Source organism: Gossypium hirsutum, chromosome D01 (assembly GCF_007990345.1).
Source record: "Gossypium hirsutum isolate 1008001.06 chromosome D01, Gossypium_hirsutum_v2.1, whole genome shotgun sequence".
NCBI classification, from domain to species: domain Eukaryota; kingdom Viridiplantae; phylum Streptophyta; class Magnoliopsida; order Malvales; family Malvaceae; genus Gossypium; species Gossypium hirsutum.
The window spans coordinates 1960862-1977190 of NC_053437.1; the positions used below are offsets into that span (position 1 = coordinate 1960862).

The 16329-nt window shown below is 33.3% G+C and overlaps 2 protein-coding genes across 10 annotated transcripts; both read left to right on the forward strand.

Moving 5' to 3' along the window:
- The first annotated feature begins 1539 nt into the window (after positions 1–1539).
- On the forward strand, positions 1540–9521 carry LOC107933083 (TNF receptor-associated factor homolog 1b). Of its 8 annotated transcripts, XM_041086704.1 has the most exons (15): positions 1540–1760; positions 2173–2384; positions 3422–3533; positions 3766–3854; positions 3948–4016; positions 4091–4220; positions 4824–4982; positions 5344–5695; positions 6086–6198; positions 6744–6891; positions 7186–7661; positions 7745–7949; positions 8025–8736; positions 8803–8911; positions 8995–9521. In XM_041086704.1, exons 2-15 carry the CDS (start codon positions 2207–2209, stop codon positions 9011–9013), a joined length of 2871 nt encoding a protein of 956 aa, XP_040942638.1. In that variant the 5' UTR covers positions 1540–1760; positions 2173–2206; the 3' UTR covers positions 9014–9521. The 8 variants fall into 8 exon arrangements, with proteins under 8 accessions (XP_040942638.1, XP_040942637.1, XP_040942634.1 ...); XM_041086703.1 differs by having other exon boundaries at positions 8025–8911; XM_041086700.1 differs by having other exon boundaries at positions 8803–9521.
- Positions 9522–10641: 1120 nt separating this feature from the next.
- Positions 10642–12708, forward strand: LOC107933040 (uncharacterized). 2 transcript variants are annotated; one of them, XM_016865188.2, is made up of 5 exons: positions 10642–10911; positions 11765–11879; positions 11986–12075; positions 12154–12252; positions 12334–12708. In XM_016865188.2, the coding sequence occupies exons 1-5, from the start codon at positions 10844–10846 to the stop codon at positions 12430–12432; spliced, it is 471 nt and encodes a 156-aa protein (XP_016720677.2). In that variant the 5' UTR covers positions 10642–10843; the 3' UTR covers positions 12433–12708. The 2 variants fall into 2 exon arrangements, with proteins under 2 accessions (XP_016720677.2, XP_016720676.2); XM_016865187.2 differs by having other exon boundaries at positions 10658–10911; positions 11968–12075.
- The last annotated feature ends 3621 nt before the right edge of the window (positions 12709–16329 follow it).

Below are 16329 nucleotides of genomic sequence, written 5' to 3' on the forward strand. Positions count from 1 at the left end.
AATATATTGTGATGTTAAGATGAGAAATATGCAAAGAGTTTGTGAATTGTCTATAATGCTTGTGTCTGACACTATTCTCTCAAATGGTATTATACTCCACGATATGGTGTAAAAAAACATTTTCTATTTGCATGATTGGGATTATGATATTTGGGTTCACAACTCAAATAATTTGTAGCTTTAATTATAAAAACTTATATAAATTTAATTTGGAGAAAACTTATTCTAAAATATATCATTTTTTATAGTACACAAATTAAGTAAAAAATAATATAAAATTTATAATACGTAACCTTTATAAAAAGAAATTATAGATTGTCCAAAACTTTTTAAAAAAAAATCTTATAAATAATATTTTTTGTCATATTATTTTTTTATAAGTAAATTATTATTAAAAAAATAATTTTATAAATAGTTATATTATTTTTATAATATATAGTATGAGCACTTAAATAAATTATGTCGATACTTCTTGGTCATAACTTTTTATAAATAAATATATTATAATATTTTTACAATATGTAAATTAATTTTTATAATAAACTATCTTATCTTAGAATCTTTTTTGGATTTAAATAATATATGTTTTATAATTTTATAAAATACACAAATTATTTTTATAATATATTTTTGAAGGATTTATAATATAAGAAAATTTTTCCATAATCATCCCAAACACTCATACATGTTTATGCTTATAATATAATTTTTATAACTTATATGAAAATATTTTTTTTAAAAAAATTAGATTTGGGTGTAATTACTTGCGTAATTACTCAAATTCTCACTTCTCCCTAAAAATTAAAAAATGTAATTGGGGTGCTCCAATTACACCGAATTCAACGGGACTCACCGGTTATAATGATTACCCAAACATACCACCATTGTGTAATTACAAACAATTACACCCAAAATGCAATTATTAGGTGGCCTTTAAAACATTACCATAAATTTTTTTCTAAATCGTCAAATCCACATGCATTTTTAAAGGAAATGTTGAATAAATCATTATATTTTTAACAATGTTGGCATGCTTATATGCTCATATGACCATTTGTTATATATATCATGTCAACAAATAATTTAAAAATTATAAAATATTCAAAAATATATATAAATAGTTCATAAAAAAAATGAAGTACACATGGATTGCCATGCAGGCTACCATGTTTAAAAAGTCAACATTTTAGTCAATATTTATGTTAAAAAAACAATTCAACTCTTTCTAAAAGGTTAATTGTTAAATTTAACTCATTTAAAATGGTTTAGGGTCAAATTTAATTTTAAAAAAAGAATAATGGTCCACTTGACAAAAAATTAAATTGATAAAAAAAGAAAGAGTACGGACTTACTATACCTAAAATTTTTAGTTTGAAATTGATACGAAATGCCATATCATCCGTTACACTGTTAACGGCGAGTAACGGCTCAATAGCTAAAATATATCAAATCAATAACATTAGTGATAGTATCATGATTTTTTAAAGTTTGACAACAAAAATGTAATTTAAACCCTGCATAAGTGACTAAATCTGAAATTACCCCAAAGTATATTTTTTTCTCCTCATCCTTTCTCCCCTAGCTCTTTTTATCGTTTTCAATAGCTGCTTCCCTTCGTGTGGATATATATATGTAGACATACACATACACACGTTCCTGTATTCGTCTGTATGTCTTTCTCTCTATAGAATCTCAAGAGAGTTGCCATAGCTCCATTTGAAATTAAAAAAAGAACCGCTTTATTGACGCTTCAATTCCAGGTTCGTGACGAATTATTTTTTTTCGTTTATCCATTGGTTTTTTTTTGTTGTTTCAAGGTTTGATTCTTATCGGGGTTTTGGGTTTTCTTTCAATCTATCGATCTCTATTATTTACGGGGTTTAGTCGGGTTGGCGGTTCATTCAAATTGGGGTCTTAATTATATGGTCTGCGTGTGTGTGTTTTAGTTTGGGTTCTTGTGTATTTATCAGTTGGTTTTTATGGGTAAGTTAGATATATTTTTTTTCTGGAGACGGAGGCCTATATTTTGATATTATTCTAGTTTTAATATTGGATTTTGTATGGTGTCTTTAATGATTTTATGATTTCAAAGTGAGGTTTAAGAGGTATTTATTAATTGTTATTTTTAAGTGTTCTTTTTAGTGTTTCTCATTTGGGTTTTCCATTGTGTAGCAAGTGGAGCTGAAGGGAGGACTATTGAGGGGAAATGACTGGGATTGTAAGTGAGGGGTCTGGAGGGGATAGGTCGGTGGAGGGGATTTCAAATGGGCAGTGTTTTCAATCAGGGGAAGCATTGGCCGAATGGCGGTCTTCCGAGCAGGTGGAAAATGGAACACCTTCAACCTCACCCCCTTATTGGGACTCTGACGATGATTATGATAGTGGTATGCTTTTGGATCACTATCTTCTTTGGTTGAATGCCCTTTATTCTTTTGAGCATATATCTGTATGTCTGTGTATTCTCAATGGTTATAATGTCTATCGAGGCTTTAGGTTGAATCCTTTATATATTAAATCCAACATTGTCTCCAAAACAATGAGTGATTAAATTGAATGGCATGGTAAGAAGATTGGGTTGTGGTATGCTTTTAGATCATTTTCATCTTTGGTTGAATGCTCTTTATGCTTTTGAGCATATGTTTCTATGTCAGTGTATTCTCAATTGTTATAAAGTCTATCGAGGCTTTAGGTTGAATCCTTTATATGTTAAATCCAACATTATCTCCAAAAACAATGTGTGACTAAATGGAATGGTCTGATAAGAAGATTGGATTGCATTCAGTTTGGGGTAGCCCATTGTGAGCTGGTTGTCTAGATTTTGGAATGTTATTGAGGGGTTCGATAATATTTGGAATTGGAATAGCCTCCTCAACCACATTTTAAGAAATTTTACCATGGGGTGCATAAAATTTAGATACTCATGAATGATATCTAGTCAAGCAATTGGTTTTATGGCAGAGTAGTTGGTACAGTACTGATTTTAAGGTAAAACAGAACAGTACTAGTATCGTAGTGCTTTGTGTGCTAGTCTATATTGGTCGATACCAGTGAGTACCAATACCTTTCTATATTGGCTGGGGAATATTTTAAGAAGGTTTCTCAACCTGTACTTTTCTATATTGCCATATCAAGCATGAATAATTTGGAATATGCTTTTGTTCTTCTTCATTGTTTTATGATCGAAACTTCTTAAACCAAATTATTTGAAATGTGAGGTGGATAGGCTAGCTTAGCAGTAGATGGTATTTATTTGCTTCCAATGTTATGAGTCTATGGAATGGAGTGCTAATCAAAAAGTTTCTCAAGTCTCAACGTGTACTTTTTTTATATTCCCATTTTGAGTGCAAAATTTTAGAATATGTTTTTGTGATTTTGCCTTTTTTATGATAGAAAATTAAAAACTGAGTTCACTTTTTTATAGGGCTGAAGCCTTCTGAATTATATGGGAAGTATACATGGAAGATAGAGAAATTTTCGCAGATTAACAAAAGAGAACTTCGCAGTAATGCATTTGAAATTGGTGGCTACAAGTGGTATGGGGAATGAATATTATTGGCTGTTATTTTCTACTTTGATTTCTCAAATTCATCATTGTCATTCTGGAATTCTTTCATATATTATTGAAACTATCAACTACATGTGAAGTGTATTTACTTGTACACTAGCAGATAAATCTTTTATGCTGTTCCCTTGTTTCCATGAGGAAACGTATCACAGTATGGCAGGGAAAATCATTAGTTTTCTGCTGTTTGCCGTGGTTGACAGGTACATTTTAATTTATCCACAAGGTTGTGATGTTTGTAATCATCTCTCATTGTTTCTCTGTGTTGCTAATCATGACAAACTTCTTCCAGGTTTGATATTATCACTAAATTTCAATTTGGATTCACTATCATATTGTATTCTGTTATTGGACTTATATGGTTCCTCTCTCTACTCCAAGACAGGTTGGAGTCATTTTGCACAGTTTACAATAGCTGTTGTGAATAAAGATCCAAAGAAATCAAAATATTCAGGTTGGTTGGCTCAAATTTAGTTTAGTAGCACTAATAAAAACCCTGAACTACATGTAACTTGCCGTGGTTTGCAGATACTTTACATCGATTTTGGAAGAAAGAGCATGACTGGGGATGGAAAAAGTTTATGGAGCTCTCAAAACTTTATGATGGATTTATAGAATCTGACACACTAATCATAAAAGCTCAAGTTCAAGTGGTTAGGTAATCAGTAAGATCTTAATTAACAAACCTCTGCCTATGGTGCTTTGGTCAATGCTTAACAACTGTTCCTTTCATCCTGATCTTTAACATAGCCTTTATAACTGAATGCTTTGAATTTCCTTTGGTTGTCTATTTGAGTAGTAGCATTACACATTGACTTTAAGGCACTGATTACTATGGAGGATGGAATGGTTAAGATATAAGCTAAGAAGGTGGTTATGAATCTCAACCATTTGATTAACAAATTTTCCATCCTCACTCTTTTCCGTCCTCCATGCCAAGCAAAGCCTAATGTTGTTGTTCTTCATGCTTATCCGCACAACTTTTGGATTCCCAGTTTTCAGCAAATATAAGACTTTGGGTGTGAAATGGTTGATTGATGATTGTTTCAATTCAGCCATTGTTCATATCTTTGATGATGAAGTTTGCTTAGTAATGAGATCATTATAGTTTAAGAAGATTCATTCTGTGATGTTGTTTCCTCATTTTAAAATTATATCCTTGGTATGTTACAAACAAGTTAATTTGTTACATTATTTTTTTGTATACTTGATTTAATTTCTTTCCATCTCGATGATCAAATATAATATTTGGGATCTGTAGGGAGAAAGTAGACCGCCCTTTTCGTTGCCTTGATCGTCAATATAGGAGAGAACTTGTTAGAGTATATTTGACAAATGTAGAGCAAATTTGTTGCCGTTTTTTGGATGACAGACGAAATAAACTGGGGAGCTTGATAGAAGACAAAGCTACGTGGTCAAGGTAAATGATTTTATATTATGTAATACTGATTTTTTAGTCATTTATAACATTGAATATCAGTTTTAACTGTGTGCGGCATCTGTCTTCGACTGATATGTTATGCTTGAATGTTTTCCTTTTAGAGGGTTCTTCCTGTGATTTTAGCATAGCTTGATGGTCTGCTCGAATTTTCATCTTTGCCTTCTCAGAATCATTTTACTTTTTGTTTTGACATTATGCATCAAAGGTGGCCTCAGTTTTTTTCTATTTTTGTGCTTTTGTTCATGTTTCAATAGCACTAGTGGTTTTGTTTGTAATTGAGCCATCCCCTTTCTGTTTTTGTTGCCTTCTTGCTCCAACTAAAATCTTGTAATTATTACAGCTTTTGTGCTTTTTGGTTTGGGATAGACCAAAGTACCAGATGCCGAATGTCTAGGGAGAAAACAGATGTGATTTTGAAAGTAGTTGTGAAGCACTTTTTTATAGAGAAGGAGGTGACATCTACTTTGGTAATGGATTCGCTATATAGTGGGTTGAAGGCTCTCGAAGTCCAGAGTAAAGGCAACAAAACGAAGTCAAAGTTATTGGATGCTGAAGAAATGCCAGCTCCAATTGTTCGTGTTGAAAAAGATATGTTTGTATTAGTGGATGATGTGCTAGTTCTTCTAGAAAGGGCTGCTGCTTTAGAACCATTACCACCGAAAGATGAGAAAGGTCCTCAAAACCGATCAAAGGTAAGTTTCTTCATATAGATTATAGTTTAACTGAGTAAGAACATAAGATGGGTTTAAAGCAAGTATAGTGTAAATTCTACAGTTCCATTTAAAATTTGTGGATTAATGAAAACATATTAGTGGCATTCTTTTACTTTCCTTTCGATTACATGAGTTCTGCCTTGGTGTCTAGAAGAAAAAATGCTCTCTTCCCTTGAAGCTAATGCTTTTCTCCTTTCGTATGTCTCTGTGGAAAGTTAATTCAAGCCCTTAGTGTGGCATATTTATTTTGTTCTTTACTGTGACAATGAGCTAAGCATTTTTCTGTATATGAATTTATTTTGTTTTTCTGTTAGCGGAAATGGGGTTTCAGCTTTTTTCTTGTAAAGCAAAGCCTATTATTTTGTCTAGGATGGGAATTCTGGAGAGTATTTCAACAAAGATTCAATTGACCGTGATGAAAGGCGCCTTACAGAATTGGGCCGCAGGACAGTGGAAATATTTATTCTCTCTCATATTTTCAGGTGATATTTTTTGGTTGATTAATACTAGCTTGTTGATTTTCCAATTATGGAAATACTGATAGGTCATGAAGTATACATGCACATATAAATATAGATGATTCATGTCTGCGAATCTGATATTTTCTTGTTTCTTATGGACACAAGGGACTTTATGTTTTCTGTCAAATCAGTTGCCCCAGTTTGTTCACAGAAATATTAAGGGGAAAAATGGAAAAAGCTCTAGTTACACTTGAAAATTTTTTTAATACACCGTAATATTTCTGGTAGAGAGCAATATGTTTGTAGACTTATTTCTGAAAATAGTTCTCTCTAGCTAATAGGACTTATCTTATTTTCTGATAGGTCGGGCTTACATAATTAGGCGGTGATGCAGTTAGTCATGATTTTTGGGTTCCTTTAGATGACCTTTTTTGTCAGCTTGATGGAAAGATTGGATTCTTAATTTTCCTAGTATTTCAAACTTTTATTCAGCAAGCCCCATAGGATATTAATGGGATGATAATCACTTGTTCCTATAGACGGCCTAATTTCTTGCTTACATACAGCAACAAAATAGAAGTTGCCTACCAGGAAGCTGTTGCTTGGAAGAGGCAAGAAGAGCTCATCCGGGAAGAAGCTGCATGGCTGGCTGAAAGCGAGCAGAAGGCTAAACGAGGAGCATCTGAGAAAGAGAAAAAATCTAAGAAAAAACAGGCATAATCCTCTTCTTTGTTTTTTTTTTTCCCTCTGCCTGGTAGAATGTTAGGAGATATCTGGATAAACACTCCCCATTGGGCCACCTGAGTGCAACAAAATGAAATCATTGATGTTTAGGTTTTCCCAGCGTTACTGTTATGGTGATTACCAGAATAGCTCTAATTTACTTTTGGAAGCAATTTAACGTATACCTTTTTACTTTTAATTTTGAAAGAATTGAAGGAGAACAGATTTCGTAAGTTTTTTGTTCCCCTTCTGAATGTGCCCATTTTCCCTGCTTACATACTGTAGGCTAAGCAAAAACGAAATAATCGAAAAAGCAAAGATAAAGGGAGGGAGGAAAAGGCTTTTGTGGCAGCGAAGGAGAAACACCAAGAAGATAACCGAGACAATGAAACGGATGCCTCTATGATGGTGGAGGTGCAGCTGGTGCCTGAAAAATCTTATCTTCCAGATGATGTTTCCGATGTTTCTGAAGCAGTTGATTGTGGCATTGAAGCTCTTCAGCCTGATTCAGAAGACAGATGTGCTAGTCCTGTTGGTTGGGATACAGATACATCCGAAGTTCACCCTCCCACAGAAGCTAGTAGCAGTGGAATAAGTAGCTTATCATGTATGCAAAATGAAGTAGCTGATAAAAGGAGCCCATCTACGATGGATGATAGTTCCTCAACATGTTCGACAGATTCGGTACCATCAGTAGTAACAAATGGCTCCTATAAAGGCAACTTATTTTCAAACAACCAAAATAAGAAATCACCTAGCAGGTAAAGTGTTGCTTATGTGTCTTTCCATGTTTCTGTGTTTTACAGACAAGGTATTTGTCTCATATGTCACTTCAAATTTGTAGAGGAAAGAACCAGCTAAGTAAAACGTCAAGTGATGATGGTAGTTGGATCACAGAAACTGATAATCAGCCGCCTTCCCCTGCATTAGATGGAGGGGATTGTAATGATGCTTCTGAAAGCAGCAAGGCAGGTGAATCCGAGTCTGAGGCTGCTCTTTCCTCCTCGCTGGACCAGACTACTTGGGTTGACCAGGATGCTCTTAAGAAGGTGGTATATTTATATATATCCTTTTATTATGGCCATCCCATTCAGCTTTTAACTTTTATCTTTTCAATGTTATAGGAAGTTGTTTTGCTGCAAAAGAAACCAAGCACCCACGATCCGGTTGATTTAGAAAGGCCTAAGGGGAAGACAGTTGCTATACCATCCTCTCCGAGAAATCTGCTACCGACTGCTAAGTTTGGGTCAGATTACAGTATTGCTGGCAGTGTAGGTTCTGTGCTAGTTAGGAAGGCATCGTCAAATGACCTGCGGCAGAGTGATCAACCTGCATCTTCGAAAACATTGATCCAAATGACTAGTATACCAAAATCCGAGATTCAAAAGGCTGCAACTTCAAAACCAGCTGAAAATCCTGTGACCCCACAAGTGCCTATGATGTCAAGTCCCTCTAGTGCTCCTCAAATTTCTAGTCTTAGGCCAACTGCTTCTGTTGTTTCTATGGTTCAAACAACTGCGGTTCTTTCTCGTTCTGTTAGCGCAGCTGGCTGTTTAGGTCCCAACACAACCCCAGCTACAAGTTATGTTCCTCAATCTTACAGAAATGCCTTGGGTAACCATGTTGCTCCTGGTTCTAGTCATCCTAACTTCTCTAGCTCAGTAGCATACTCACAACCACCAGCCTCGGTTCCTGCACCAGTGTATATTCCCCAGAGCTCAGAGAGGACGGACCCAAATTCTGTGCAACCAGGCTTTCCATTTGGCATGGTAACTCGGGATAGCCTGCCAAATGCACCCGGGTGGATTGAGAGTTCTCAAAGGGATGCCACTACAAGTATGCACTCTATTCCTTCTTCATTGCTTGAGATTGAAAATCTTGACTTGTGTACTGATTTTCCAGGCTGCACAACCGGACGTCAGACCCAAGGTGTCTTTGCCGATGAGTTCCCCCATCTCGATATCATCAATGACTTGCTTGACGAGGAACACAATGTCGGGAGGGTAGCCAGGTCAGCAACACGCTTCCATTCTCTTGGTTTATTAAACCGTCATGTTTCGTCTCCATCCAATTTGGGCATGTTGGGTGAGACAGTATCCTCATGCGGGTTTGAACAAGCATGGAGTTACTGGAACAATGGGTTCCAGCAAGGTTACAGAAATTCCTTGGGAAACCATTGCGATACATCTAGAGAATATATTCCACAACCTAGCCCCCTACCTTATGCCAATGGACTAACTGATGGATTGACCCCAACACATTGGCCAATGGCTTCACTTGGCATGAGGAATGCTGATGCAGTCAATTATCCATACTACGGTCGAGAGTATTCTAATCTGGTCTGTGGTGTCAACGGCTATTCAGTATTCCGACCATCCGATGGACTCTAAAACAGGTAACCTACAGTCGTAGTTTGGCCACAAATTCGATCGTTGCTTTATAAGATACGTAATAATATATTTTACTAGGAAAACTGTTGGGTTGGAGTGAGTTTGTAAAATTTTCTTAAGGGGAAAAAAAAACATTAAAAGGTGTTATTTACTGCCTTCTTTGCTTTAAGTTTCAGCCATCAAAGCATATTTAGTTTTAGAAATGAAACGAGGCATTTGGGTTTTTGTTAAGACAGTGCAGTTTTAGGGTGAGATCTAATGCAGCTCGTGATGTGGACCAATAAAATTTTGCCACGTCACTAGCTAATATAAAATTATCTTCTATTAATAATAAATCCTACCATATACATATTTGTTTTTTAATTAAAAATATTAAAATATCCTCCAATAATATAACTTGTTTTTAAATACTGCCTAATTGAGTTGGTGTTCAGTTGATTCGTGATACCAATTCAGTCAAGAATTTGATTAATGGTATAGCTACATAATTAATAGTAATAATAAAGAGTGCATAATAAAATTAAAATGTATAAGTAAATCAAAATAAAACATTAGTTGAGTGGTAATTTTAAAATTTTTTCAATGTCATTGACATGAGTTTAAATTTCATATATTTTTTTCTTTTTTAATTAAAAAGATTAAAGTATTTTTGAATAATATAACTTATTCTAAATATGAAATGTCATTTTTGTAATTTCTTAATCGAGTTAGTGCTTAATTGACTTATGACATCAATTCAGTAAGAGATTTTATTAATTGTATAAATATAAAACTAATGGAGATAATAAATTGTGCATATTAAAATAAAATGTATCAAAATGAAGTTTTAATTGAGTGGTAAATTTAATATTTTACTAATTCAATTGATATGTGTTTAAATCTCACTATATTTATATTTTTATTATTTTTAAAAAAAATGAAAATGCTAAAATACGTTTGAATAATATAACTTATTTTAATTACAGAAAGATATTTTCGTAATATTTCTAATTAAATTGGTGCTCGGTTAATTTGTGAGACAACTCAGACTTTATTAATAATATAATATATATACAATTAATAGAGATAATAACTTGTGTATATTAAAATAAAAATATATAAAATACATCAAAACAAAACTTTGATTGAATAATAAATTTAAGGTTTTACAATCTACTTGACGCTATATTCATATTTTATAGTAAAGTGTCAATTTTAGACACGATGATATAAAATAAAATATTTAATACGCAAATAAAATAACAATTTCAGAAAAACATTTTTTCAAAAATCAAAACTAAAAATTTTGAATTTGTAAAATATTAATACCTTGATTTAAAAAAACTACTTATTTATCACATTTTTTTGGTTTAAAAGAAGATTTAGGATGAAAATGTTTTTGAACCTCAACCCTAACTTCAATTTTTATAAATAAGTTTGGCCCCATTTACAATCCCTATCACTAAAATCAAACTAAGAGAAAAGGAAACCCAGAAATTCCCTTTTTTTCAATTTTTTGGGCTCAAAACCAAGTGGAGAGGACGAGAAAAAAGGAAGAAAGAAAGAAAAAAACAATGGGTTTTGCTTCATTTGTTGGACGAGTTTGCTTTGCTTCCATTTTCATTCTATCAGCTTGGCAAATGTAATCCTCTCTTTCTTTTAACTTTTCATTAAATCTATATCTTGGGTTGTTTTTTAAATTTGTTTGTTTCTTAGATTTGGGTTTTTATTATTGTTGCATTATTTTTGGCAAATGATGGATTTTTGTTAGTGTTCTTTAAGTTTAGACGTTATAATTTGCCTGATAGAACAGTGTTAGTACAAAGTAATAGTTAGCGAAGTCGGTTCACACGGTGGCCGCCGTTCGGAGAATATAGAAAATGGTAATAGTATTGTTAGAGTGAGCGCTGGCTGAGGTCTACATGCATCGATAACCATGCGAAGCGAGATGTAGTTGTCTTCATTGGCTGAGGATGTTTGGTTAAAATGGTTGGCTTGGCGAGGTCCTTCGGACGAGTCTCTATGGTTAAAGTAGTTGACTAGGTGAGGTCTTCCCGATGAGGAGGAGATATATGGCAAACAATGCCTTGAACCTTCGTCTTTGGAGAAGATGAATTTGAGTGTGTTTATTGGATTGACTCTTCATTACTCTTGAAATGCTCGATGTTTTTGGATAGGAGTATGGTAACGTGCCTCTCCAAATGCACGAAAAAAGTAATATGTCAACACTCGCAGTTGAGTTCGAGTATAGTTAAGTACATATCTGGTATTTGACTCAATGTCTTGAATGTCCAAATTGTTTACCGAAATCCTGCCTCAACATTATAGTTTGGATGGTATAAATCCAACAGTGGGTGGTGTAGTGAATTTTACTTCACTGTTGCTTCAATGCCCTAAATGCCTGAATGCTTTACCGATCCTATTGTCACCATTCCGGCAATTGGCCATGTAGTTAGTTTTACTTCACTATGGTGACATACCCAATATGTTGGCAGGTTCAATGAGTTCGGGGTCGATGGCGGGCCCGCAGGAAAGGAGTTGGCACCAAAGCTTAATCTTGCTAAGAAACATTTATCTTCACAATTCCATGTAAATTTTCCGGATATCGAAGTAAGATATACCTTTTCTCTTTGAATCACTTGTAATGAATTTCTTGATCTTGCCGGATATGTGTTCATGTTTTCTATGATGTGTGAAGACCTTTTTCCTCACACAGGTTAGACAAATAGTTTTAACTGCTATTGCTATGAAAGGACTTGGTGCTATTCTCTTTGTATTCGGCCATGGTTTTGGAGCTTTCCTCCTGGTTAGAATTTCGTTTCTTTCAGGTGATTATATGTTAATTTCGCATAGCAGTTCCGTCTTATTCTTTCTTTTGCCATAGATCGTGTATTTGCTGGTTAGCACTCCTATTCTCCATGACTTCTACAACTACGGCCCCGACGAGCCCAGATACAATATTCTGCTCGGTGATTTCTTGCAGGTATTTTACATATGCATATTTAAAGTGTTCTTCTGCATTACTACAATGTGTGGACTTCATTGATTCTTCCGTTAATGGCAGTGTGTTGCACAATGCGGTGCGTTAATTTTCTTCTGGGGAATGAAGAACTCGATAACAAAGAGGCGGAAGAAGAAAGGCCCGAAGTCGAAAACTGCTTAGTTTATATCCAAGAGGTAGCTGGTGAAGATAGTTGCAGTGCCGGATAATATTTTGCAGGTCTATCCGTTACTAAAAGAATTTTATTTTTAGTTGATTCACTAAACGTTTCTTTTGCCCCCTTGTTCATTTACGATGGCAATTCGATTTCAGTTCAAAAGTAGGGTTTAATGAATACTCCTATTGGATTCAAAAGTAGGGAAATTTTCGGGCTTCGGATTTCCTTATTGTTTTCCATTTCATCTTTAGATTATTTAAGCACACACCTCTTCCAGGCTACATTCATTGTTCTTGTTCCGATTGTTTTCAATTCATCAAACATTGATCTCTTCGTTCATCTAAATGATTTCTTGTTTCGGTTGTTTTCAGTTCATCGAACATCGATCTCATCCTTCATCTTACGGGATTGTAAGTAATTGCAAGGTGGAAGTTCGATTAGAAAATATTTTACACAAATTCATTCAAACACTAGAAAATATTAGCTTTTTAAAAAAAGTAAATCATTTTTCGTAAGTCATTTTTAGTGAAATAAACTGAGCCGAAAATGAAAAAGTCGAACCAAGAAATTTAGGAGAGAATGACAATTTTGAATCAGCCAAAAAAGCAATGGTAGTAGATTTATTCATGGATCGGGCTATTCATTTTGGCTTTAAGCTTTACCTAAATTTTGGAAGGGTTCGAGCAAAATATTATGCCCGTTTAAAATATGGGCCAGGCTCATGTTTGAACATTTAATGCTTGAGCTCAACTTATTTTTTTTTAAGATTGTAATGTTTTATATTTTGTTACTTTTATATATTATATATTTTATAACACATTAAAATAAAACATATAGTAATATATAATACTAGTATAATTGTAATAGCCCGATTTTAGGCTTAGTCGGAACAGTGGTTTCGGGACCACAAATCCGACGAAAAAAAAATGTAATGGCTTGAATTTTCAGAGGTGTCGGAACGGTGATTCGAGATCACTAAATTCGACAAATGGGTAGAAAATATTATTAATTTAGTAAGTATAAGTTAAATATGAAGTTAGGAAAATTTTTGAAATAGTGAATAGTGCACTAGAAATAAATATTAAAATAATTAGAATCGAAATGAGGTATCAAGACCTCGGGGATTTTAAACTGAGCCATAAATATTTTTATAAATATTTATGGAGTGTTAAAAAGTTAGTATTAAAGTTTCGTTAAGAAATTTTAAAGTTCCGATAATTAATTGAACAAAAAGGACTAAATTGTAACAAATGCAAAATTTTGAGAAATGATTAAATAGCTTAAATGATAAAAGGAAGAGGGCTTAAAAGGAAAATAGACCCAAGGTCTATTTGGGCTGGACGGCAGAGGCATGAAATCAGCAAGAAAGTAAGGAGAATTAAGGGCAAAATTGGAAAATTGCAAATTTTGCTTAATAAAGTTAGGACCCAAGTGGAATTATCCAGATTTCTCTTCATTTTTCTGAATTCTCATCAGCTAAAACACCATGGAAGGGCTTCTTCAAGCTGGTTCTTCATATTTTTATTACAAGTAAGTTCAATTCTTGACTATTTCTTGAAATTTTTGTATTTTTATGACTTTTACAACTAGGCCCACTTGTTAAATCCATTAGTTTTTGATTTTATGAAAGAATTTGAAAGTTGATATGAATATGTGCTGGAAGTATATGATGATTTAGCATGAAATTAGAGCTTTAAATTGTTCATATGCTGATTTTATTGAAAGAATTGAATAGAAAGTGAATGTTTGGGACCTAATAGTAAAAGAGTTTGAAGATAGAGTTATATGTGGAAATTCTGAATTTCAATAGTTGTGTAACAACTTATAATGTCTAGTAAAGTACTAATTGAGAAAATTAGATTAATTGAGGGGTTAATTGAGAAAGGACCGAATTGTATAAACTGTGAAATTTGGGGCAAAATGGAAATCAACATTTTGCACTAAAGCAGTTTTGGACAGCAGCAGTAGTGTAACTTTGAAAAATCACCAAAAATTGTAGAGATTGAATTAGAGGATGAATAAAATATGAAACTAAAGCTTATTGAGTCTAGTTTCTTATAAAAGAAATGATGTGAGCAATGGAATTGTAAATCATGAGATATAATAGATTTTGTGAGACAAGGTCAGAATGAGGGTTCCCCTGTTCTGACTTTGGAAAATCATTAAAAATTGTACAAAAATGATTATGAGTTATAGTTTATATGGTTAGAATCCTTAATGAGTCTATTTTTATAAGAAACAAGCTAAAACATCATCCGAATTCTGTACAATGAGATAATTAATTTTTAGTGAAGAGTGGTCGGAACTGTCAGACAGCGAAACAGGGGAAACTTTAAAGAATAAACTGTACTATTTGGCTGAACCAAAAATTATGAAAATTTTATGGTATGAAGATATGTGAGTCTAGTTTCAGGAAAAATTAACGGATCTTAATTTGGAGCTCTGTAGCTCCAGATAAAAATAATTTAGTGACTCTGACTCGGATAAACAGCTTTGAATATACATGTTAGTGAATATTGAAATTATGGTTAATGTTGTTTAAGTGTGTTATACACATTAAGGATGTGGAATGGAGAGGAGGAGGAGGAAAATTGGGAAATATATGAATGATTCGTGTATAAATGGTCATATGTTTGATTATAACTCATAAACGATGAAATATGAATGATGCTTATTTTTGTGCATTATTGGTCATGGTTTAAGCTCATGTGTGAAAATAAAGTTTCATAGTATGTGTGTATGGTATATTCAGTAAATGATTTGGCATGAAATAATACCATGAATGGTTTATGAATTAACACATGTTGGTAAGCCTGATATATGAATAAATGATCAAATTGAGCGGAACGCCGGATTTGAGTACTTCTGATCAAGTGACAAAGTGATAAGTGGTAGCTTTAGCTACACTTATCTGATCAAGTGACAAGTGGAAAGTGATAAGTAATAGCTTCGGCTATACTTATCTGATCAAGTGACAAAGTGATAAGTGATAGCTTCGGCTACACTTATCTGATCAAGTGACAAGTGAAAAGTGATAAGTGATAGCTTTAGCTACACTTATCTGATCAAGAGACAAAGTGATAAGTGGCTACACTTATCTGATCAAGAAACAAAGTGATAGGTGGCTACACTTATCTGATCAGGGACAAGTGATAAGTGATCATACGTAAGACCATAGTTATACTATGGCAAAGTGAAAGTGAAGTACTCAATTTTCCGTGACCGTTCCCTAATTTGATTAAGGATGGTAAGTGACAAATGGACCCAAAAGAATTAAAGTAAATGGATAAGTGGTAGTGTATTTATATCAGGACGATGTTGTTGTTCAAACTAAAGTGATATTTTCATTGCTAAATTGAGAATTTCATAAATGTGTTATTGAATGGTATAATCAATAAACATTGAGTTAAATGGTAAATGCGAATTAGTTTTGAATTTGATGTCATTGAATTGTACGTGAATTAAATGGAAATTTCTAGTGATATGATTTAAATTATGAGCATGAGAAATTGCGAATTGAATGAAATGGAAATGAAGCATTAAATTGCATGAGTATGTATCGGGTCTCGCAGGCCCTAATTATTATGATTATAATATTTTGAGGATATATTGTGAAAAGTTATAGAAACATGTTAATTATTTTGAAAGTTTTAATTTTGATGAAATTTTATAACTCGGTTAAATACGTTTACAAGTGTATGTGTTTTGGTAATGCCTCGTACCCTATTCCGGTGTTGGATACGGGTAAGGGGTGTTACAATAATGTAAACATTAAAAATTTTAAGATGACTATATATAAAACGCAATAAATAAAAAAATATTAAATATTAAATTAAAATAAATATAAAATTATATTTTTTAAAATTTTAAAAAATAATATAATGAAGCTTAAAATGGGCCTA